The 25,512-nt window shown below is 45.8% G+C and overlaps 1 protein-coding gene across 1 annotated transcript; it reads right to left on the reverse strand.

Moving 5' to 3' along the window:
* Positions 1-1,362: 1,362 nt before the first annotated feature.
* Positions 1,363-25,512, reverse strand: C15H1orf100 (chromosome 15 C1orf100 homolog). Its single transcript, XM_028865603.2, has 5 exons — positions 25,389-25,512; positions 19,020-19,083; positions 6,521-6,616; positions 3,303-3,475; positions 1,363-1,739 (listed from the first exon to the last, which is right to left on the reverse strand). Exons 2-5 carry the CDS (start codon positions 19,073-19,075, stop codon positions 1,630-1,632), a joined length of 435 nt encoding a protein of 144 aa, XP_028721436.1. The 5' UTR covers positions 19,076-19,083; positions 25,389-25,512; the 3' UTR covers positions 1,363-1,629.

Consider the following 25,512-nt stretch of genomic DNA (forward strand, 5'->3'; position numbering starts at 1 on the left):
ATCCGCTTATAAGAGTTTATTAGAGATACAGGGACAGAGAGTGCGCAGGCCTGTGGGAGAGACACGTGCGTGGAGAAGAGTAAGAAGACAAGAGAGGGAACCGGGAACATGGCGCTCTGCTTTAAAACCGGCTGGGGGCGTGGCCAGGTCACGTCACTACTCCACACGTGTGCGTAGATCACATGGTCACGTTGCGCGCTTATGTGGCCATGTAACGTCACGGATCCTGGTTACGCGAGACGCCTTGACCCGGAAATGGCTATCTTGACCTGGAACTGGCTAGGCGGAGGTGTCCAGGTCCGCCCGGTATCCTGGTTACGAGAGACGCCCTGACCCGGAAATGCCTATCCTGACTGGAATTGGCTAGGTGGAAGTGTCTGCCTGGTATATGCAACCGTGGGGGCATGTTGTGAACCCTTCAATAACATTCATAACATTGATTCATATGTAATATTCTGTTTCTTCAGTACAAGTTGTTTCGATAGCTTGCCTTCCTTTCCCCTGTATCCCTTAAATTCTAGTCTACATGGACTGGAGTCTGATTTTTTTTTTTTTTTTTTTGGTTTTTCGAGACAGGGTTTCTCTGTGGAGCTTTGCGCCTTTTCCTGGAACTCACTTGGTAGCCCAGGCTGGCCTCGAACTCACAGAGATCCGCCTGGCTCTGCCTCCCGAGTGCTGGGATTAAAGGCGTGCGCCACCACCGCCCGGCTGGAGTCTGTTTTATTTTGGCCTTTGTCTTGGGTCAGTTTTCAAATCCCCTGGTGATGCCTAATTGACCCTGTTAGATAGAGATTAAGTAGGGCACCTGAAACTGTATGGAACTCCGTGTGCTTGGAGGAAATTGATTAGTAGAGAGGCTTTACTCTGGGGAAATAAGAAGCCAACTGATGTGTTGGGTATTGGGGTATGTTTCCCAGCACCCAGAATGCAGGATTCCTTTCTTTGGGGTTCTTTCTTTGGGACCTTTAACCCTTTTCCTGAGGAGCTGATGCCTAGTTATCAAGGCTTCTTGTTGAGAGAGATGCTAATCCTGGAAACAGATTTTCATAATTTCCCCTCTTCACTGGTCCCGAGTCCCACTTCAGACCCACAGTTGTCTCCTGGACATCTTCCTTGGCTAGTTCCCTCTGGTTCTCTCTCTCCTCCTCCCTCTGTATCTCTTTCTCCTTCTTTGGCTCTTCCCCTCCCTCCCTTCCTTCCTCTCCCTCCTTCTCTGTGTGTCTGTGTAATAATGGCATAATTATAAGCACATACAGATACTGTATAATCTCTGATCCCATGCCTGAGCTCTTACTGAGAAGGTAAGATGGTCAGAGGCTTGTCAGCATCAGCAACAAGATGCTAAAAGCTTATGACAAATTATGACATTAACACATTTTTTATTTCCCTTTCATGTGGTGGTGCAGGCAAGCGCTGAACTGCACCGTTAGCCCCTTCTAAGATGACAAACGTTCTCAAGGTTGGACCTTGACGTCCTGACCCATCTCCCCCGAGGAGAATTTGCAACGCAGAATTTGTCTGGGATTCGAACCGTGTGTCTACACACTGAAAGGTAGTGCTGTTACCGTGAATTTACTCACTAAGAAATGCTCACAGTTGTTGTCTTGGAATACCATGCTTGTGTTAGTTTTAAAAAGTGCTCCTTGCAAAGCTGCTTCTCTCATCACAGCAGTAGACTTCCGGTAGTGAATTGAGTGGTCTGGGATTTGATAAAATCGTGCCAACTTTATGATCCAAACCTGGAATTTAAAACAAATTAGTGATTTGTTTTGTGGACTACTTACTCTGAAAATTTAACACACTGCCTTTTTTTTTTCTTTTCGCAACTGTATACAATAAAAAAGTAATTTAAGACATTTAAAGAGTCATAATGGAAAAATGGGTGCCAGGGAGATGGTCAGTGGGGAAGGCACTTATGGCCAAGTCTGACAAATGGGGTTCAATCCTCTGCCTCCAGATAGCAGGAGGAGAGGACCCGACTCCCACCGGTTGTTCTGTGCCCTCTGCATGCCCATGTGTGTGAGCACACATGTAACAGATAAGAATGCAACTAGGGGTTGGGGATTTAGCTCAGTGGTAGAGCGCGTGCCTAGCAAGCGCAAGGCCCTGGGTTCAGTCCTTAGCTCCGGGGGTGGGGGTGGGGGTGGGGGTGGAGAATGCAACTAAAAACTGTTAAAGTAAGATACAGAAAGGGGGACTGAATCAAAAGTTCTTTCTTTGCTCTCCAATGACTAGGTATGCTATCAGGTTTTTATAAAAATGTAAGAAAAACTCATTTGGTGGCTGTTTTGATGTCCTGGTGTCTGCTCTCCTGAGGACCTGGGTTTCAGCCTGGGCATCGCTGCCCTACTGGCTCTGGCATCCCTCCAGACTGCAGCTGTTTCTCTGGAGATGAGACCGAGAGGAAATCCTTTCCAGCCTGCCATGCTTAAATTTGTTTTGTAACCCAGGTTGACTTTGACCTTTCAGTCCTCAAGCTTCAGCCTCCAGAGTAGCTGGAGTTACAGTCTTATATCACCGGTTCTCTGTTTTTCAATAAAAAGAAAGGAACACTTCAAGGAAAACTATGCAATTAGTAGTACCGGTGACACTTGGCTGTGACACACAGTATAGTCTCCAGCTCAGTCATGCTGAGAGCAATATGGTCTGGGTGTGAATTCTACCTCTTTTCTCCTGGCTGTGTGATTTAGGCTTGGTTCATGAGAGGTCTTGGAAACTTGGCTTTCTCTTTAAAACACCAGCACTCACCGCAGAGGGATGCCGAAGGACTACATATGTGCCTGCCACAGTGTGAGACATCCCCGAAATTTGGGAGATCCTTGATTTAGAAAGTCTCACCAATTCACTCAAGGAGCCAAAATCGAAAGCACCCATAACTACGGCGATGTGGGTACTGTTTAAGTCGTGTGAATACCCAGGATCATTCTGTCTACCTCAGGATCCTCACATAGGTCACAGCATACAGATGTGCTACTAGGGGAGCCTAGCACTTCTGAACCATGGGGTAAATGATCAATTGCTACAGGCATTTAAACTAGATGAAAAGGAAGGTTCCCTAGCAGAACCCCGGGCTACATTCAAGATTTTGTTTCTAGTGCTCAGAGAATCAGCTTCAACTAGAAAGATGCAGGGAGCTAGAAAGAAAAGAAGGCCCGGGTTCCCCTCTACCTTCTTTCTGCACCCTCCCCCCATTTGCACATCCATTTCTGCCGCCAGTTTCACTGGTCCCCGCCATGCCCCTTGAGGCAGTAAGCCCCCAGAATATGCCCATCTTGACATCCCTGAGAGCTGACAGCACTTACCAGTGTCGTAAAACGGCAGGGAGTAGTCTCTCAGGTAAGTCGTTTGGTTATACCATGTGGCTGTAGGCCTTGACAATCTTCTAAAACAAATGTATCGAATGAGTGTTTGCTGGTCCAGTTGAGGTTGATACGGAGTTTGGCTCTTAGGTGGAATTGCCAAGTCTATGAGGGGTCTATGTGGAAACAAAAGTAGCTTGCTGAGCACCTTTGGAGAACTGGTCCATTTTCTCATGAGTTGCAATCTAGGACCCTAGTGCCCCCCCCCATGCCTCTCGGTGTTCTATAGAACTGTTATAACCTTCCCATGCCTCTCCTCAACCATCCTCAAATGATGAACGTAAACCAAGAAATCAAGATGTAGTGGCCAACACCTTCGTCACTCCTGGTGGTGTTCATTCACTGGCATGGCGGCATGACTAGGACACTAGATGGCATGTACCCGAGAACTTGAAAACATACATGTGTTTTGTCTCAGCAAGTCTAGCAATTGTAGATGTCAACAAAGACTAAGAATGCTTATCAAGGGACTTTTGTGCTGATGGAAAGAATGGGAACACCGTAATGTTGAAAAAAGAAGGGAAGCACTGGAGGTGGTAGACATGCCCCTCCCACAAAGGTGACATGTAAACTCAGATGCGCCTCTTTGCTTCAGGATTTTTTTCCCCACCTTGGAATGAGATTGGATGTATTCACTGTTTTTAAAAAAATTCTCTCCAACAAGGTACTAGAATACACACACACACACACAAAACACACACACGTCTGATCCTAACAACTATGTTCTTTTCTGCATTCATTTTACTTTATTTTAGCTTTTTTGCAGTGCTAAGTATCAAACCCAGGGCCTCGAACATGCTAGGCATGCACTACCACAGGGCTATATCCCTAGTCCTTTCTACTTGACTGGATGCTTATACATGAATGGACATTGCCTCTGAAGGCTAATCTGGAGGAAGCCTGAGCCAATCAGAGCCAACGGACTGTTAGCAGAGCCACGCTTTGGTAGGCAGACTGGGATTTGGCCCTTGTTGCATGAATCTTAAAAGTTCTTATTAATAAAGAACAAACTTGAAGCCAGGTATTGGGGTAAACACTGGAAGATCAGAGAACCAGGACAAGCCACAGCTATCTCACCTCGCCGGATCCTCAGCTCGTCTTGTTTCCTCAGACTGGAGGTCTCTCAGTCCTCATCCAGAATGGGTCTCAGCTGAACTGCTGCTAGAAGCCTGAAAGCTTAACCAGCCAAATGCTTAACCAGGCCAAATGCTGCTGGTTTCTGGTCCTCACGCCTTATATACCTTTCTGCTTTCTACCACCACTCCCTGGGATTAAAGGCGTGAGTCACCATGCTTGGTTGTATCCTTGAACACATGTATTTCTGCCTCTGGAATGCTTGGATTAAAGGCGTGTGCTACCACTGCCTATCCTCTATGTTTAATATTGTGGCTGTTCTGTCTCTGACCCCAGATAAGTTTATTAGGGTGCACAATATTTTGGGGAACACAATACCACCACAGGCCCTCTGGGATATGATGGTAGGGGTAGAGTGGAGCTGGGTATTGGCTGTCATTTCCTCTCTTCCCGGTGTTCTAGTAGAGGACTTAGCTCTAAGGAAAGTTGGTTAAATCATGCAGAGTGGTCCACACCTATAGTTTACAGTGACTCTCCAGGCTGTGGTGGAAAGTCATGTGAGCTCAGCTTCAATTTGAGACCAGCCTAGGTAACATAATTAGAGCTTCTCCCCCCGATTTCAAAAACAGAAGTTTCTCTAAGCAAATACTTGATTTAGTACTAAGAGCCCTGAACTGGAACTCAGAAACTATGGATCAAAACTTAAACCTAACGTTTACCGTAATTGTGTGACCTTAGTTGAGACACATTACTTGGGCCATCGAGATGGCTCATTGGGTAAAGGCTGGTGACCTGAGTTTTATCCTGGGGTCCCACTTGGTGAAAAGAGAAAAACCGAGTTCTGAAAATTATTCCCTGACTTCCGCACGTGCACTGTGGCATGCGCAGGCAGGCCCACGATGAATAAATTTAAGAACTAAAGATGTATCATTCATCTGTATTTTGAACTGGATCAGGATGACCTCAGAGCAGCTTCCAGTTTCGCAACTGAAATATAGACTATACACCGCTCTAAATACAGGTGGCCTGCCAACTCCCACCCTGCAGGAGGATAATTGGAGGTTGGCTAGTTGAAAGTTAGCTAAGAAAAATCGAGATAGATAGCAGATGATGAACTCAGATGACGATAATCATGCTGAGTGCTTAATATGCCTTAGAATTTTACATCTATTCTTTTATATTGGGAGCGAGATACTCAGAGAATATGAAAATGACCCCAAATCAAATATTTTATAAGTTTCTGAAATTGACACTTTTACCTCTTGTAGTTTCTAGCCTGTCTGGACCAGGAAATAAGATTGACGTGTTTATGGCTGTTATTCTTTGCTGTTCTTTTTGTGAAAGCCACACATAGAAAGGAAGGAACCATGTAAACCAAACATATTTTTACTCAGAATGAAACCGAATCCCAGTAATTTTGAGTTATTTGGCCAATTTGGAATTCTAAACTCATAATGTTTCTTAAATTCCATAGATGACTTAGTGAAAATTCTCTATTTATTGACAATTTTGGAAGGAATGTCTTCTCCTTTGAGAAAAATCTGTAAGCTAGAGAAACTAGTAAAAGAATACAAAGTACTAGTAGTATTACTACTTGTGAAAATGAAAACAAAGCCAGATATCATCAGTGGGAGAGAGGTAGCTCCCTGGTGGAGCTCATTCTTCACATACTCGGGGCTTTGGGTTCGATTTCAGCACCCACAGTCCGCCTAGGCAACCCAAATCAAGAAGTCCCAACATTTTTAATAGTTTGGCATATTTCCTCCCACTCTTCTTCTAGCCATGGGGTAACACTTGTGGTTAACATTACTATTATTGTTATTGTTAAGATTGTATAGCTAGGGATTGGAGAGGTGGGTTAACCCTTAGAGATAACCCAAATTTAGTTCCCAGCATCCACATGGGCGGGGCAGCTCACGTCTGACCTCCATGGACACTTGCACTCAGGAGCACATACCCATAGGCACACACATACAAAATTTTAAAAATACATATATTTTTAAAAAGGTTATGCAGTCCACTATACCCTATTACCATTTTAGCTTCAATGACGTCCTTAGAAATTAAGATTTAGTGGCACGCCTCACCTTGGAGCCCTTTTCGAGCTGTGGTCAAAATGGAGTCTTGCCAGTTGCCCGGGGTAATAACCTCTGATGTCCTTTCCTTGGTGACTGATAAATATGCTGGAGGAAGCAGGCGAGAAGCAATCAGTCATTACAAGTCATTTCCTTATGGAAGTGGTCCAGCTGGTGTGTAGTAGAAAATTTATATGGACTTTGTGCCCTGCCCCAAGCAACTGAAACCAGCCAGATGTTCCAATCATTTTTGTTGTTATTCATAACAAGAGTCTTTTCATCCGACCTGGGTCTGTGGTATTGGCTGGTCTCCCTTCCCCCAATAACCTCTAAAACCTATAATAGAATGTCATTTATTTCCAGGACTCATAAAGAAATATTTAGCATGTCATGTATTAGGTCAGAATAGTAGGGGGGAGAGAGAGGGTGGGGGAAGGGAGATGGGACAGAGGGAGGGAAGAGGGAGGAAGGGAGGGAAGAATTGGGGAGGGAGGAGACAGTATGTAAAGTCAATGAGAAGGTTGGAAGACAGTTAAGAGTAGTTAAGCCGGGCAGTGGTGGCGCACGCCTTTAATCCCAGCACTCGAGAGGCAGAGGCAGGCGGATCTCTGTGAGTTCGAGGCCAGCCTGGTCTACAGAGTGAGTTCCAGGGAAGGCGCAAAGATACACAGAGAAACCCTGTCAAAAAAAAAAAAAAAAAAAAAAAAAGTAGTTAAGAGCACTGTCTGCTCTTGCAAAGGACCCAGATCAGTGCCCAGCACTCACATCTGACAGCTCACAACTCCAGTCCCAGGGGATCTGAGGCCCCTTTCTGACCCCTGAGGGTACCTGTATACATGTGGTATATCCATATATGCTCAGGAACATACACATAAAATAAATACAGTCCTGGAAGTCAATGAAACAGATGTTGGTAATTGCTGAAACATGGGAGTTAAAAAAAAAAAAAAAAAGGATTCCTTATTACTTAACCTTTGAAATGTTTATAATATTCCATAGGAAGTTTTTTTTTTTTTTAACTGTAATAGTTGATTATATAGGACTGTGATGTCAAGGCATGTGGTAGTAGTAAGTCTGGTAGGGAAATTCTAGCCTCACCTCCGAGAGCTGGGTTGTGAGGAAGGACAGGTCTCTATAGCCTTGGCTGGCCCTGAACTTACCACCATCCTCCTGCTTCAGCTCCTCAGTGCTGAGATTACCAGTATATGCCACCCACCATCTTGTTCTTGTTTTGAAGCGTAACGTGAGCCACCACCACAGGGACTGGGAAAACGTACGTCTGGGATGCGAGCATGAGATGTGTTTGTATAACTGGACTGCTGTGGTGTTGAAGCCTTGGCCCCCAGGGTGGTACTACCGGGGACTGGTGGAACCTTGAGGAGACGGGGCTTGGGGGAGGACTTTAGGTCATTGGTAACATTGAGGCAGAAGAATAGGATGGAGAGTGAGTCCAAAAACCCTTACACCAAAGCTGTAAGATTAACGTATAAAAGAAACCAAGTGACAGGAATTGGAGGAGGAGCTGATGAGACCTACAGAGAGTCAGGTGTCCAGGGTTTGCATAGGCCAAAAGAAGGAAGTTTCTGGAGGAGGGAAATCACGTAAACCAAGACTAAATCATAGCGGAGCTCAGAGTGGAGTATGTGTGGATGGGCTCGCTTTTTGTTACGGCAGCACATATCCGATACATCGGCTTAAAAACAAGAAAGGTTAATTGCCTCGTGGTTACAGTCCGTGACTAATTAATTGGTCCTGTTGCTTTGGTCACACAGCACATCCTGGCAGACGTGCAATCTTCTAACGGCTCCTCCAGCCCTCCATGGCACCATTGGCAGGAGACCAGCCCTTCAAATACTGGCCTTTGGGGACCATTCAAGATCTGACTGATTGCGGGGGTCGGGGTAGGCCTGGCTGCCTAGTGTGAATCACCGCAAGTGCCGGGCAGGGCAGGTTCTGTCTGTGCAAACAGACCTCAGAGAGCTCTAATTTCTGAATAACCACAGGTTGTCTCGGCCTGTCTAGAGGCTAGGATAAGAGGACCGAGCTCTGAGTTACAGCGGGGGATTAAGTCCTAAGAGGAGAGAGAAGTTGGCGTGGAAATAGGGAACAAATGACGTTGCTGAGTGAGTGGAGGTGGAGGTGCCACTTAGACAAGCCTCCAGTTCTGAGCACTGGTGTAGGAGTCCCCTAGAGCCAAGCCACAAGTTGTGAGGAGTCACAGGCATCCAGGACGTGGTTCTTAGGGTTGGTTGCCCTGCAGTCTACAGCAGGCTGTTTGATCCTCTCTGGTGTCATCGGTCCAAGAAGAAGTTCACCCTGCTCTAGTCGGTGCTTTGAGAACAGAGCCATCTCCACTGGCCTCCAGCAGGGTGACCCGCTGCAGTTCCTTGGAAGAGACCACTGGCTGGTTGGGCGGAAGTGGAGGGAGAGAGGAGGAAATGAGTGTTTTAGGCAGGGCAGGAGATTTTGCTTCTAACTTCTCTCTCCTCCTTTTTCATTTCCTGCCCCCCCATCCCTCTTTCTCCCAGGTCTTTACGCATGCTAAACAGGTGTTCTATCTCTGAGTCACAGCCCCCCCCCCTTTTATTTTTATTTTGAAATAAGGTCTCTCTGCATTGCCCATGCTGACCCCAAACTCATGATCCTCCTGCCTCTGCCTCTCGAATGCTTGGATTATAGGTGTGTGCTCCATCATGCCCAGCCCCCTCTGACTCTGGAAAGCTTTCCAAGTTCTCATATGTGACTTTAACCTGGAACACGAGAAAGCTTCTAATTCAGCCATTAAAGTAGGGAGGTTTCTGTTTGTTGTTGTTGTTTGTTTGTTTAAGTTAGCTTAAGGAGAAATGTACCTGGCTTGGCCAGAGGTTTTGCAGTAAGTACTCAGCTCCTCTCCTGGAGGTTCAGCTTGAGGGAAAGGATAAATGAATGGGAATGCCCATGCGCCGGGCCAGGCTTCTGCTTACAGGTGACTGATTTCTGAATCCGTCATGGAAAGCTCTCCTAAGGTGGCGTGGGTGCGCCAGCTGTGTGTCTGGTTCCACTGTGCATTATTTGTGTGTCCCTGACAGCTTGGCTGCCTGAAAGAGCCGGTTTAATCTACACAAGAGTCGATCTGTCCCCTGGGAGGGTGACTGTAACCAGAGCAGGATGTAGACTCAGCCACAGACAACATTCAATATGCATGGGGGAGATCGGGAGCGTTTTCTGTCTATTGCCCCAGGGAATACCATCTTGTGCCCATCTGAGTGGCCTGTGCTGGGCCTCCAAACTTACAAACATGATCCTCTTTAATGCTCAGGCACCTATCAAGGGGAATGTGAACTCTTTGCTTCTATAACTGTTTCATAACAGTAGAAAGAGGCTCAGAGAAGCTAAGTGGACATTCTGAATACCACACAGCGAGTGAATACCAGAGCCACGAAGCAAACCCAGTCCCTGAATTCCATATCTTACTCAGAGCATCTACAGTCTATGCATGATGTTTGTTTTCCAGAGGAGTTCGGTACTCTTTCTGTTTGGACCAGGTGATTCTCCCACTTCTAGGCAGTCAGCTGGCAGACCTAATGTACCAAAGGGACAGGGTAAGCTGGTTTTGGTTCAACCAAAAGAACTGTTTGGAAGCTCTGATGTGTCTGCAGTGTTCAGGCTGATGCTGATGGTAGGTATGGTACGCTCACCCAAAGTTCATCTCCTGGTAAGGAAAAGCCATATCTAGACAACATGCTAACAACAGTGGTGAGTGCCGTAACATGTTCGAGAAGTGAGGCTTGGGGCTAAGTATCTTAGCTCAGGATGTGAGCTAATATAGAAGATGTGATTAAAGACAGGGCTGGGAGATGACCAGAGCATCCTCTCACCTCGCAGGATGTACTGGCCCTACGGTATTTCCTCAAGGAATGACGCCAGTCGGGGGCAGGTTCCATTAGCTCATCAGTAAAATGAGAATAATAGCTACTATTTTCGTCAATGATGGAACAAGAGTAATGAGACATTTGTAGCTGGAGACTGAAAGGTCCCTTCTTTGTGAGATGTTTCTGTCTTTCTAGGTAGAATGAGCTGACCCTGAAGTGGTGTCTGGATGTTTCAGAGATGCTACAGCTGATATCTGTCTCAGTCACTGTTCTGCTGCTGTGACCAGACACCATGACCAAGGCAACTCGTATAAAAGAAAGTGTTTAGTTGTGGGACTTGCTTACTGTTTTAAAGACTTAGACCATGCTCATTATATAAGGTGGGAAGCAGACAGGCATGATGCTAGAGCAGTAGCTGAGAGCTTTGCACCCTGATCCACAGGCAGGAGGCAGAAACTGGGCCTGGTGTGAGCTTTTGAAACCTCAAAGTCCACTCCCAATGACACACTTCCTCCAACAAGGCCACACCTCCTAGTCCCCACAAACAGTCCCTCTGAGGATCAAGCATTCAAAGCCTATGGGGGCCTTTGTTTGTTTGTTTGTTTGTTTGTTTGTTTGTTTTTCAAGAAGGGTTTCTCTGTGTAGCTCTGGCTGTCCTGGAACTCCCTCTGTAGACCAGGCTGGCCTCAAACTCAGAGATCTGCCTGCCTCTGCCTCCCAAGTGCTGGGATTAAAGGCACATACCACCACTGCCCAGCCTATGGGGGTCATTTTTATTCAAATTACCACATTCTACTCCCTGGCCTCGATAGGGCTGTGGCAATATAATAAAGCAAAAATGCATTTAGCCCAACTTCAAAAGTTCCCAGTCTTTCATAGTCTCCACACTGTTTCAAAGTCCATGTCTCTTCTGAGACTCAAGGCAATCTCTTAACTGTAATTTCCTATAAAATCAAAAGCAGATCATATAATTCCAATTACAATGGCATAGAATACACATTACCATCTCAAAAGAGAGGAAAGGGGGGCATAGTGAGGAAATACTGGATCAAAGCAAGACTGAATACCAGCAGGGCAAACTCCAAGTTCTGTATCTGTGTTTGATGTCCAAGGGATTAGATGACTCTTCGTATATCCCACCTATCTCTAGCTTTGTGGACTGCAACATGTTTCTCTCTCTTGGGCTGACCACCCTTCCTGTGTGCAGCTCTTCTTGGCAGGTAATCCCACCACTCTGGCATGGACAACATCTTGGGGTCTTCAATGTAACCCAGGCTTTCCCTTCACAGCTTCAAGTAATGGCTTCTCCGGGCTGCCACACAGAGATTCCCCTGATACACACCTGGCCTAGGTGGCTTTTCTTAACCAAGGAGGAAGACTCCATAACCCCTTTCTTGTATCCTTCTTGACTCCAAATCTAGAATCATGTAGCCAAAGCTGCCAAATTCTTCTGCTTTCTGGGGCTGGAACCTGGTCCCTCTCCTTGAATTATATTTGCACAAGCTTTGTTGATGGTTTCATTTGCTGATTAAGCTTTTCTTTAATTCATTTTCACAAATTAGAAGCTCAGTTAGGTGGAGTCTTGCCCTGAGGACACCACCCCCTTTATTGATTTTGAATTAGGCCTGTCTTTAAACGTTTCATCTCCTTGGCTCTGACATTACACTTCCTGGTGCTCCTTTTCTCCGCAGACTATACATTTTGTATTTCTCTTTGACCCGCTGGCTTCTTTTTTCTGATTGTAGATCTGCAGAAGAGTGATCGTTAGGGCTGGAGAGATGGCTCAGAGGTTAAGAGCACCGACTGCTCTGCCAGAGGTCCTGAGTTCAGTTCCCAGTACCCACATACATGGTGGCTCACAGCCATCTGTAATGAGATCTGGCACCCTCTGATCTGTATACATAATAAATAAATCTTTTAAAAAAAAAAGAGTGATCATTAATAACCACAAGACACAGTCAGCACTAGGCTGTCTTGAAATCTTCTCTGCCAACACCATCAATCCAAAACTCTTCAATTTAGCCCAAGTTCTTTGCCCAAAAATATCACAAGAATGGTCTGTAGGCCTCTTACTAATATTCTTCCCCTTTGAAAGCTCTTGAGCCAGGACTCCATAGTCAAAGTCATCCTCAGCACTATTGTCTTCCGTGATCCTACTTGGATTGTCCTTTAAGCACTCCTTAAAGCTCTCAACTGGTTTTCTAGTCCAAAGCCCTAAAGTCATCCATATTTCTTCAAACAACAACATGATCACAGCAATACTCCACTCTTGGTACCAACTTCTGTCTTACAGACACCATCACCAAGGCAACTCTTGTGAAAGAAAGCATTTACTTGAGGCTTGCTCACAGTTTTAGAGGGTTAGTCCATGATCATCATGATGGGAACTAGAAAGACTTGGCACTGGGGTAGTAGCTGAGAGCTTTACATTCTGATCCAGAAACACAGGCAGTGAGAGAGAGAGAGAGAGAGAGAGAGAGAGAGAGAGAGAGAGAGAGAGAGAGAGAGAGACTGAGCCTGGTATGGGCTTTTGAAACCCCAAAGCCCATGTGACATATTTCCTCCAATAAGGTCACACCTCCCAATCCTTCTCAGATAGTTCCACTAACTGGAGATGAATCATTCAAACATCTGAGGTTTGGGGGGCCATTCTCATTCAAACCACCATAATATTTATTTATTTGTGTTTTTTGTTTATTTATTTATTTTGGTGCTGGGGACTGAATCTGGCGCCTTGTTCATGTCAAGCACATGTTCTACCACTGAATGGCACCTCCAACTGATGTTTGTTGATGTTATTTTATGTGTATGAGAGCCTTTTGTCTGCAAATATGTCTGTACACCATGTGTGTACACTCCCGACAGATACAAGAAGAGGGTGTCAGATTCCCTGGAACTGGAGTTACAGATGATTGCAAGGCTGATATATGGGAACTAAAGCCTGGTCCTCTGGAAGAGCAGCAAGTATTCTTAGCCCCTGAGCCATCTCTCTAACCTCACTACTTAGGTTTTAAAAGGGCAATTAAACCTGACATGAACCCTGAGTTTTTGATCTCCCATACCACATTGATTTTCCTCTATTGGCGGGGGGATCTTTTCAGGAATATCTTGGGCTCCACAAACCAACAGAGCATCCAACCCTATTCAGTGAACACCAGGCATCCAGTCTGACCTGGAGATGACACTGGCTAGCACTTGTCTCTAATTGAATTCTTCTTATGAGACTCTTATGTGGTCACTAAGATTACACCTGAGCCTTAATTACTAACTTTTATTAGGTGCCCACACTGGTTTGCCAGTCAGTTTCACTAGTCTAGCCCTCGGGGCTGGGCATGCAGGGATAAGCTGGATGAATGTGTCTGCAAACAGCAGAAGGCAGACCCAAGTTCTGTCAGTGACCAGAGCCAAACCACCAATAAATGCTTTCGCTCATTCATTCTGGTTTACTCAACAGCAGTGCTGTGGGATAATGCTGTTGTACACTGGTTTAATAAAACATTGCTTGGCCAGTAGCCAGGCAGGATGTATAGGTGGGACGAGCAGACTAAAGGAAGAGGAAAAGCAGAGTCAGGAGTCACCAGCCAGACACAGAGGAAGCAAGATGTGAAGGCAGAACTGAGAAAAGGTACCAAGCCACGTGGCTAAACATAAATAAGAATTATGGGTTAACTTAAATGTAAGAGCTAGTCAGTAATAAGCCTGAGCTACTGGCCATACAGTTTATAATTAATATTAAGCCTCTGTGTGATTATTTTATAAAAGACTACAGGACTGTGGGTGAGAGATTTGTCCTGACCGGCGGGACACAGAAAAACTTCCTACCACACAACAGTGCATAGAAGGTCTGCTGTGCATAATCACTACTGTCAGGCAGAGGTTATGGAAGTGATTTTCAGAGATGGGCAAGAAAGTTCCATGCTAGAGTGAGGACTAACCCAAACAGAGCAAACCATAGTGAGGCCAGACCAATGGGCTCAAGTTCTATCTCTACTAGTTGCAACCTATGGGATCTTGGGACAGTCACTTATCCATATCATGCCTCAGTTTCCTTATCTGGAACTCACAATTGTTATGAAGGTTAACTAAAATAATATATACCAAGACCAATGCTGGCGTGCAGTAAGATCTGTTCACTTACAATACTAGTGATGAGATGGGTAGAAAATAAATCATGGGGCTGGAGAGATGGCTCAGAGGTTAAGAACACTGGCTGTTCTTCCAGAGGTCCTGAGTTCAATTCCCAGCACCCATATGGTGGCTCACAACCATCTGTAATGAGATCTGGCTCCCTCTTCTGGCCTGCAGGGATACATGCAAACAGAACACTGTATACATAATAAATAAATAAATCTTAAAAAAAAAGAAAAGAAAAAAGAAAATAAATCATAAGTAAAAAAACAAAACTGGAAGTTGTGATATGGGAATTGAAGCGGTGTGAAGTAGGGAACATGGGTATGGAGACAGGCAGAAGGAGAAGTCTTCTGCTGGCCAAGGGACTCAAGAAGTGGCTGTCTAACGAGTTGGAAGGGAGCTGAGACATGCCATCTGAGAGGATGAGGAGATGGGGGAAATAGTCGTCCAGGGAGAAGGAAGAATCTGCCCAAAGGCCTGGGATACAGAAGAAGCATGGCCTCCCGAAGGAACTGAAGAAAGACCAAGGACTCTAGCTAGGAGGAGGTGAAGAGCTGGGACTGCAAGGGCTTTGCAGGACACAGCAATGAATTTGGATTTGATTCCAGGGGTAGTGGGCTGAGGGGTTTAGTTCAAGGAGGGCTGAGAGCTAGCTTGCACTTTATGAAGCTCAAGCTAGAGAACAGATTGTTGGAGGATGAGATTGAACATTGATAGAGATGATCAGGGAAAGGCACAGGTGATTTGGACCCCCTGAGACAGTGAGCTGGGGACACAGCCTGCATTGGAATAGCCTCTAAAGGCCCATGAGCTACAGGCCATGGTGCTAAAGAGATAATGGAGCATTTAAGAGGTGGCACCTACGAGAAGGAAGATTGGTCGCTGGGGATGCAACCTTGCAGGAGTGCTGTGGGATAATGCTCTTGTCCACTGTAAAGATCTGTCACTCGAATAGGTTTAATAAAATGATTGGTCAGTAGCCAGGCAAGAAGTATAAGCGGGGTGACCAGACTAGAAGAATTCTGGGAAGAGGAAGGGCAGAGTCAGGAGTCACCACCCAAGACACAGGGGAAGCAAGATGAAAATGTCATTTTGAGAAAAGGTACCAAGCCACGTGGCTAAACATAGATAAGAATTATGGATTAATTTAAGTGTAAGAGTTAGTTAGTAATAAGCCTGAGCTACTGGCTGAGCATTTATAAGTAATATTAAGCCTCTGAGTCAATTATTTGGGAAGTGGCTGCTGGGTATTTGGGAACAGGCAGGCAGGAGAGAAACTTCCACCTACACAGGGGATGTTGGGACCCTCGATCCTCCACTTCTTGTCTGCTTCCTGGGTGACATTAGCCATGCAGCTAATTAAGATTAATCTTGACTGTTAACTTGATGGGAGTCTAGAAGACACACTGTTGGTGCGTTCTGCGAGAGTGTCTCCAGAGAGGTTAAAATGAGATGGGAAGGTCCATCTTGAATGTGGGAGGCACCTGCCAGCCCGAGGGCTGGGATCTAGCCTGAATAAGAAGGAGAAAGCAGATGGAGTGCCAGCATCCACCCTTTTCTGCTTCATGACATCAGCCACCACGTGACCAGGTACCTCCTGCCATGTCTTCCCTGCCGTGACGGTGCGCTGTACCCTTAACACGAGCCCAGATAAACCCTTTCCTAAGCAGCATTCGTCAGTTATCTTGTCGTAGCGACGAGAGAAGCAGCTAACGCACTGCTTTTGCGGTGTTCTGTGCCACCACGCCACAGGGCCAAGCTTTCTGCCAGGAGAACTGTCCTGGCAGCAGAGTTGACAGGACTCACTGGGGAATCAGACTTATCGGCAGGGTCTAAGGTGGGCAGAGAGCCACCGCATAGGGCACACTGCAGTGGGTGGGGGGTGAGGCACCACATCCAGTCCAAGGGCAGGGATTCCCTTCACGTGCTTCTGATGAGAAGCAAGAGCGAGCTGAATACTGACAGCCAGAGGCCCCAGGGTGCTCTCTACACACTGTCCTGCTCAAACCCTGGAGCTCCCCAGGGCCTGGCTCAGGACACAAGTGATGGATGGGTGTGGCTCCCCACAGCTCCCCAGAGCAAGCAGCGGACAACAAAAATTTGTGTCCATTTTTTCCTAGGAGATGAGCCCCCAGTAGACAAGGTGATCTCACCCATACACAGGAGGACCAAGGACTTGAGGGAGGAAGGGATGAGAATGCAGAGCCCGATTCCGGTTTCTCTCCATCCTCCTTTCACCTGGGGTGGAGTTCAGAGGACTCAGAAGGGTCTGTGCCTTCTTGGGCAGAAACTTCTTTCTTTTTTTAAACACGTATTTATCTACTCATGGGTTTGTGTATGTGTGTGGACACACGTGTGCCACACCTGTGGAGGTCAGAGGACAACCTCCAGGAGCTGGTCTCTCTACCACGTAGGTCCTGGAGACTGAACTCAGGTGTTCAGATCTGGTGGCAAGAGCCTTTGTCCCCTGAGCCATGAGCATCTCACCTGCTCCATGACCAGGGGATTCTCAAGATATCCAGGAAGGAAGCACCCTTCTATTGTGGTATTTTATTTGTACTGAAATGTGATTTTATTTGTATGTTAATAAATAAAGTTGCCTGGGCGTCAGAGCTATTAGCAAGCCATAGGAAAGCAGGGCAGTGGTGGCATACACTTAAAATCCCAGCACTTGGTAGAAGAGCTAGGTAAGTCTTTGTGTGTTTAGAGATACAGCCAGCATTGGAGACACACGCCTTTAAGACCTGGAGGGCTGTACTTACAGGCAGTGACAAGGCAGTCACATGTTTGGGTTTACAACCAATGAGAAGGCAGAACAGAAAGAGTATGTAAAGACAAACACACAGGAAGTAGGTCTCTTTCGGAGAGGTCTCTTGGCTGAAGAGGCTAGCTGCAGGGTAAGGCTCTTAGCTCTGATCTCTTGGCTTTCTTCTTTGCATTGGTTCTGTGTTTCTTATTTAATAAGGCGGTTGGTTACGTCTACACCCTTCCACTCACGCCTCCTGCAGTGACTTCTGAGAACAAAGGGGCTTTTCTCGTTAGCCAAACACTGCTAAGATAACTGAACAGGAAAGTAGAAACAAGGCCTGCTCAAATCCACCAGGCCCCAACTATGAGATGAGAAAAAGAGGTCTAAAGGGGTGGTGAGGGGGTGTAATGGGGAAAAATAAACTATTTCATATCCCCTCCCCAGACAGGGTCCTCTGTGTAGCTTTGGAATCTTTCCTGGAACTCACTCTATAGACCAGGCTGGCCTCAAACTCACAGAGATCTGCCTGCCTCTGCCTCCTGAGTGCTGGGATTAAAGGCGTGTGCCACCACCTCCCAGCCATATTTCCTCTCTTATACAGAATCTAGACTTAAATATTACGTGTGTGATACAAACACAGAAGTGGACTAATATACATGACATGCAGCCTGTGAGGGGGTTATTTACATGTAGCAAGGGACCAGTGAGAGTTGGGAGAAGAGAAGCAGAGGGAGGTAATTGGGTGCAGTAATTTATATTTGTTAAGATGTCATAATAAAACTCATTATTTTCTATAATAACTAAAAAATAATTTTAAAAAAGCTGAGAGAGAAAGAGAGAGAGAGAGAGAGAGAGAGAGAGAGAGAGAGAGAGAGAGAGAGAGAGAGAGAGGCTGGGTGGGCCCCAGGGTGTGAGGCTTGCAGCCCCAAGCTTTTCAGTTACTAAATTTTTGCAGATCCCGCAGCATGGGGTGATGGGAAAGAGGGCTTAGGACTTACAGATGGTAGCTGCCATCTCCCGGCAAGATAAAGTCAGCAGTGAAGCATGCCTACAGGGTTTATTACTGTCCTGTGACAGATGCCTTGGAGAATGAATGAAAGTCCCCCTTGGTCTCTCTCTGTACAGTCAGCTCCCATACTGCAGAGGGGTGGGGTGGTTTGATTTACCCCAAGGAGAACAAATGGTTCTGGTTCTAAGTTTGGGCTTGAGTTGCCCATTCTTCCCGATAGAGCCCTTCCCAAGAGAAAAACAACACCCATCTCTTTATCTTGGGTATTTGGAGTTTCCTGGTTGCTTGGATTCTGCAAAGAAGTCATTTCTTTTCTTACAACTTTGTCTAACCTAGGGGCTGGAGGTTGGTTCTGTGGTTAAGACCCCTTGATGCTCTTCCAGAGGGACCCTGATTCAGTTTCCAATATCCATATCAGGCAGCTTACAACCACCTGTAACTCCAACTCCAGAACCTAATGTCCTCTTCTGGCCTCCAAGGGCACTTGCAAGCATGTAACACCACACACACACACACACACACACACACACACACACACACACACACACACTCATACACTCACACACACTCATACACTCACTCACATGCGCACACACTTTTTTTTAAGTCTTAAAAAAACAAACACAATTTTCTCTAAAGTCAAGGACATTTCCCTAGACCCCTCTGGCAGCAGTTGCCCCCCAGTGGTTGGGCAGCAGGGTGGGTAATTCTATTCTCCTGGGTGCTTGCCTTCTTCAGCCCTGGTGGTTTCTGTATCCAAATGAGCCTTACCTAGGTGGAGCCACTGGACGACGCTCTACAAATTCACGTAGTCGGATGGCCGTCATGATAGAATCTGAAAAGAGTTATGGAGTGAATTTCATATTACACGTTTATACACATTTCCAGGCATTAGCTGTTGCTACAGTTTGGCTCTGGGTTGTCTCCAAAAGGCAGGCCCTCCCTGGGCAGATGGGCCTGGGCTGTATAAGAAAAGTGGCTGAGTCTGAGCCTTTGGAAGCAATCCAGTAAGCAGAGTCCTCCATGGTTTCTGCTTCAGTTCCTGCCTCTAGACTCCTGTCTTGAGTTCCTGCCTTGGCTTTCCTTCATGATGGACTGTAGCCTGTAAGCTGAATAACCCCTCCCCTCCCTCCCCAAGCTGCTTTTGGTCAGTGTCGTACCACAGCATCCGGGAAGCAAACTAAGTCATTCTGAAAACAGCTTCCTGGTTTTTGTGGCTTGTCCCACAGGCTTCTTCCAGCCCCACCCAAACCTGACTGTGCTCCCTTTAAAGCTCTCCCGTCTCGATATTGAGTCTTTCTCTATTTTCATACTCACCTTAAATCGTGTTGCTTTTTGCCTAGTTTTTATATTACCCTTGATTAGGTACTGGAGAGTATGGCTTGCCATAAGCAAACCAGTCCATTTAAATGTTCATGTGAGAAACTCCAGAATGGAGAGGAAAAGTGAGTGGTGGGAGACTGAGGTGGGAGAGAGGCCTGCTGTTGCTAGAGTACCATTGTGTACCTCGTAGACTACTCACACTGTGAATAGGTTGTCTACTCTACGTAAAGAGAACTGTGTCTCAATTTGTATGACCCTTGGATGGAGACCCCTGTGGCCCGGGTAAGTTATTTCTCAGCTCTGTATATTGATTATAATACCTCTCTATAGGGTTCAATGAGGCCACAATGTGCATAGGCATGCTCTGTGACTTAAAGGCATGCTTGAGGAAGGAGAAATATGAGTTTATTTGTGAGCCTGTGTAATATGTTCCAGGGAACACGCTGTAACTAAGAGGGTCCTTGAGGAAGGTCTGCAAAGTGCTGTGACTATTTTCCTCTCAAGAAAACATATGCTCAGATGTTAAGGAACTTGTGCAAGTTACACAGGATCTGTGGCTGGACTCCTCAGACTCAAGTGCATCCATCTTAACGACAGAGTCACACCAAAACAACCCAGAGCACCCAGAGACCCGAAACAACAGGGACTGTTCCAGAGGAAGGAGGAGGAAAGAGAAGCCATCAGGAGGAAGAAAGGGTTGGGGGAACATGAGGCCTCCTCTTCTCCTCTTACACTCAAGTTTAACTCACCCTCAGGCTCCCGCCAGCTCTCTTCTACCTCTCAGTGGGGTTTTCAAGTCAAATTTCTCAATAGCAGTACATGGTAACAGAGTGATTGGTGATCTATCCCGAGAAACCTGTTTATTGCATAGTACCTTTTCCCCCAAGAGACCTACTTTAAATTTTTTAGTTAATATATGCTAACTGTACATATGAATGAGGTTCAAGGTACCTTTTCCATACATGCATACAGTGCGTGCTGATCAAATCTAACTCCCTGATTTTTTTCACACCTGCCCACCCTCCCCAATCTCTATTCTATTTTTCAGGCCAACTTTGGTTCTTATCCTCCTGGATAAGTGGCTTAGCTCACTTCCCACCCCCACTCCACATCCAGCTCCATCCATTTTGCTGTATGTTGTATGATTCCACATGTCCTCATGGCTGAACAACGCTGTACCACGTTCGTATACCACATACCCTCATCCATTCACCCACTGCTGAGCCCTCGTGTGGAAGGGGTGTCTCAGCGACTGTGAACGTGGCTGTGATAAACATGGGTGTGCAAGGGTCTCTTCCATATGCATTTTTCTTTTTTAATGGGAGGAGGCTTTAATGAGCAAAAGAAAATGTAGGTTAAGTGCAACTGAGCTCTTGCAAAATCAAACTCCCAAAACCGCGTTTTGAGGTTTTTGCTTGCACACGTGATATGCTGGTGAGGAAGCCAGCCTTTAAGGAAGCCAGCTCTAACACATTACCCTCTTCTCTAGATGAGCCAATGCTTAGTACTTAGAAACTGTGAATCAGCATGATGGGAAAGAAACCTGTCATGGGTTGTCCTGCTTTGGCTAGGCCACTTAAATAAACATTTTTGGAACAATGGATTAAAGTCTTCCAACACTGGGGGCCTGTGAAGGGTATCTTGAGAGTGTGGCCACGTTTTCATCTCTCTCCTTATCCCTAGCCACCGTAAGGTGCACAACCTCTTTTTGTTTTTTTTTTAAGATTTATTTTTATTTATGTGTACATGTGCATATGTGTACATGTGTATATGTGTGTGTTCCTCGTGTACATGTGTGTCTGTGGAGGCAGGAAGAGGGTGGCAGATCCCTTAGAACTGGAATTAGAGGTGGGTGCTGTGGACCGACCGTGGGTTCTCGGCAAGAGTGGCAAACACCTCCCCCACTTAACCATTCTCCAGGCTCAAAGTGCACAGCTCTGCGCTGTCGTTTCCACCACACGCTACCAAAGGCCCCGAGCCACGAGGCCAAGCTGTCACCGATGAGAACCTTTACAACCGTGAGTGTCTCAGTCAGGCTGCCAGTGTGGTGAGGAGACACCATGACCAAGGCGAACCTTATAAAAGAAATCATTTAACTGGGGACTCGCTGGCAGTGTCAGAGGGTGAGTCCATGACCAATCTTGGCAGGGAGCGTGGCAGCAGGCAGGCTGTCGTGGTGCTGGGAGTCACATGGTCCTCAAGTTGTGGGCAGAGAGAGAGCCCAAGGCTGGGCCTGGTGTGGGCGCCCACGCCTTGTGACAGACCTCCAACAAAGCCACATCTAATCCAAGGAGACCACGCCTCCTGCTCCTTCCTAAACAGTTCCACCAACTGGGGACTAAGCAGTCAAGCACATGAGCTTATGGAGGCCATTCTTCAAACCACCACAGGGAGCCAAAATATAATTCTTACAAGTTGATTATCTCAGGTATTTTGTTGTAGTAGTGGGTAGCTGACTCAGACATCATAAAAACACTTTTTAAACTGGAAGCATAATATACTCAGAAAAATAATACTATGGTATTAAAGGCATCCATAATTATACCTGTTTTCATATTCCATGTATGCGTATATGTGTGTGTTTATATATTTGGAGCTCCATCATCTATTCTCTTGAGTAATGTTTGGTTTTCCTTTGACAATGTCACGAGACAATTTCTACATTGCCACAGTCATCCAGTTCTAATATTTAGTGTTCCTTGGGGTTGTCTGGTGAGGCCCACCTATCACCTCATCTATTTAGTGCTAGAAACTGAGTGCAGGACTCATGCATGCTGAGGTCTGGGCTCATGCATGCTGAGGTCCACACTCTGCCACTAAGCTGCACCTCTAGCCTCATCACCCCATGTAAAATAGGGTCCACATTTGCTCCCAGCTCCTCAGCTCTCCCTGCTTTATACTTTAGTTTTCCCCAGAACAAAGGCTGTAGGGGTAGACAAGATTGCTTCAGAAATCCTGGGCATTTTCTCCAAAGTCAGGCACCTGAGAAGTTTTTCCTAATGGAGACAGGCTTTCTGAAGACTTGGTTTAAAAGTGACTTTAAAACCAGCATTGACCCCACTCTTGGGCATATACCCAAGGAATGCTCAATCATACCACAAAGATACATGCTCAACTATGTTCATAGCAGCACTATTTGTAACAGCCAGAACCTGGAAACAACCTAGATGCCCGTCAACCGACAAATGGATTAAGAAAATGTGGTACATATACACAGTGGAGTACTACTCAGCAGAGAAAAACAATGACAGCATGAAATTTGTAGGCAAATGGATGGAACTAGAAAAAATCATCCTGAGTGAGGTAACCCAGACTAAGAAGGACAAACATGGTATGTACTCACTCATAAGTGGATACCAAATATAAAGCAAAGGACAATCAGACTGCAACTCACGGCTCCAGGGAGGCTACATAGCAGGGGGGACCTAGGATGACCATGGCTTATAATAAGTTTTGGTTTTACTCAATCACTGGGCAAGCCTCAATGAAACATTTCACTATTAGGATAAGAATTTGTACTCTATCAAGCTGATAATAATAAAAATAAATAAATAAAAAACCAGAATTAACTTCTATCACACACAAAAGTTAAAAAATAATATTGTTGTCTGGGCCTGGTGGTCTAAATGCCGGTGCTTGAGAAATGGATGTAGGAGGATCGCTGTACAACATGAGCTTGCCTTAGAAAACAGTATTATCAAATCAGATGTCGGATGCCCTTAGCACAATGTGGAATTAGTGACAATTACTTGGTAGATTTAACCAATATATGAATAAGTAATAAATGAATAAATGGCATGTTATCATTTAGTCTGTTTAGAGAAGAGGCAGGAATAAAATGTTAGAATCAGGGCCCTAAAATCTTCTCTAGTGTTTAATCCACCAAGATTTAGAAATCTCAAAGAATGGTCAGTGCATTGCGTTTCCACTACAGTAATAACGTTGCTGAGGCTAGGCGATTACACAAAGAAAATAAGGCTGTGTATCTAACATTTGTGGCTGTTGGAGCATGGCACCAACATTAGCAAGACTCATAGTGGAGACATGTCCGAGGAAGAAATCATGCAGTGAGACAGGAAGCCAAAACTCTCAGTGGGCCAGGATTTTTAAACAGCAATCTTAACTCAAGGAATCGCATGAGAACTACCTTCGTCCCAGGGGTAACCTCTTAATGCCCAGTGACCTCCTTCACAATTCCAACACCTTCTAACACATGAACCCTTTGGTGGCCGACTACATCCAAACCTTAGCGGTCAGAGAGTGGCGTTTTCAGCCGCATGTTAATAGTACTTGTTGATTTTCTGTTTGTATTTTGTAAAGTCCCTTTTCCTTGGAAGAGTTGAGTCTGTGCTCAGGCCATTCGAGGTGTCTTAGTCACGTGACACCATAGAGACCACATGGGGTGCTAGGCCCGCTCAGCCCATGTGGCTGCTGGCTTGCTCTGGAGCTGGGTGCAGCTCCTGGTTTGGCAGTCAGAAGCCCGTGAGTCTCCATGTCCTGAGAGGATGGTCAGACGGGAGTTTTCAGCGCTTGAATCGCTTTGATGGGGCTCTGTTGTTCTCTTAGGACAGTAGTCGCCACACTTCTGGAAGGTTCATCTCCCTTACTCCCACCCCCACCCCAGAGTCCTGATGTGAATTCTCTTGCCTGAACGTTATCCTTTCTTTTTCTTATCCTTTTCTTTTCCAATCTAAATCCAATCATGTTTCAAGGCCTTCTTCAGGACCTATAACATTTCTGCCTGATACCTTGGTCAAAGTGGCCCATTACCCACTTTGGACTCCCCAGGGCCATTGGTAAATTCTATAATGTGTTTTGGTTCTGAGTCTTTCTCTCTTTGGCTTATTGGTTTCTGTATTAACTTAAACATGTTGACATTTAAAACAATTTTTTGTAAATGGCAATTTTACACTGAGTCTTGGATAAAATCTAATTTCTTCAAACAATAGCAAAACATCTACGTTGTACAGTCTCCTTCCTTGTCCACCAAAATGTAAGCTCATAGACCCTGGAGGCCATGTTCCTAGGGGAGCCTCTGTGTTTGAGTTCTTATCTCACAGTCTTCAAAAGTGTTCCCCACCCAAGAAGGGCTTGAAACACACTTTGGAATAAATGAAAGAAACAATTAACTCGTCCTTGAAGCTATCTAATAACCTGGTTAAGTCTTTAAAATCTTAGTCTTCTTAGGTCATAGGTAAACCTCATGAAATCTAGGTATACAACACTTCTTTGACAATTCATTAAAATTAAAAAGGAAACGATTCAGCATCCCAAATAGAGAACTATTCACATTCTAAAATAATTTTTAGGGCCAGAGAAATAGCTCGTGGGTTATACGAGCTTTCTGTTCTTGCAGAGAACCAGAATTCTTAGTACTTGGGCAGCTAAAATTGTCTATAACTCCAGCTACAGGGGATCTGATGTCCTCTTCTTGTCTTGTTGGACACCTGTACTCATGTGCACATACCCACACACTGATATATACACAAACATAAAATCTGGGGCAGCAGCGGCAGTGGGGGGGGGGGGGGGCCGCGGCGGCAGAATTCTTGGCTTTGTGAAGAATTTCAATCATAAAGTTATAAGGTGTGAGCACCTATTAAAAATACAATCCTCACCAGTGCTTGAGAAGCAGAGGTGGGCAGATGTCTGAGTTTGAGACCAGCCTGCTCTATGGAGCGAGTTCCAGGACAGTTAGGAGCTAGGACCACTCAGAGAAACCCCGTTTCTTGAAAACCCAAAAGCAATCCTCTGATTAGTAATACAACCACTGAGCGAGGGGAGAGGCACACGAAACGACGGCCTTGCTGGCATTACCGGCTTGGGCAGCAGTGGGCAGGGGCCTCCTTGTTCTTCAAAGCAGCCCTCCTCTGAGGGCAGCAAGCATCTGAGTCACCGCCCTGTGTGGGGTTTGCTTCGGGAGCACATGGCAGAGCTGTGA

Source organism: Peromyscus leucopus, chromosome 15 (genome assembly GCF_004664715.2).
Source record: "Peromyscus leucopus breed LL Stock chromosome 15, UCI_PerLeu_2.1, whole genome shotgun sequence".
NCBI classification, from domain to species: Eukaryota; Metazoa; Chordata; class Mammalia; order Rodentia; family Cricetidae; genus Peromyscus; species Peromyscus leucopus.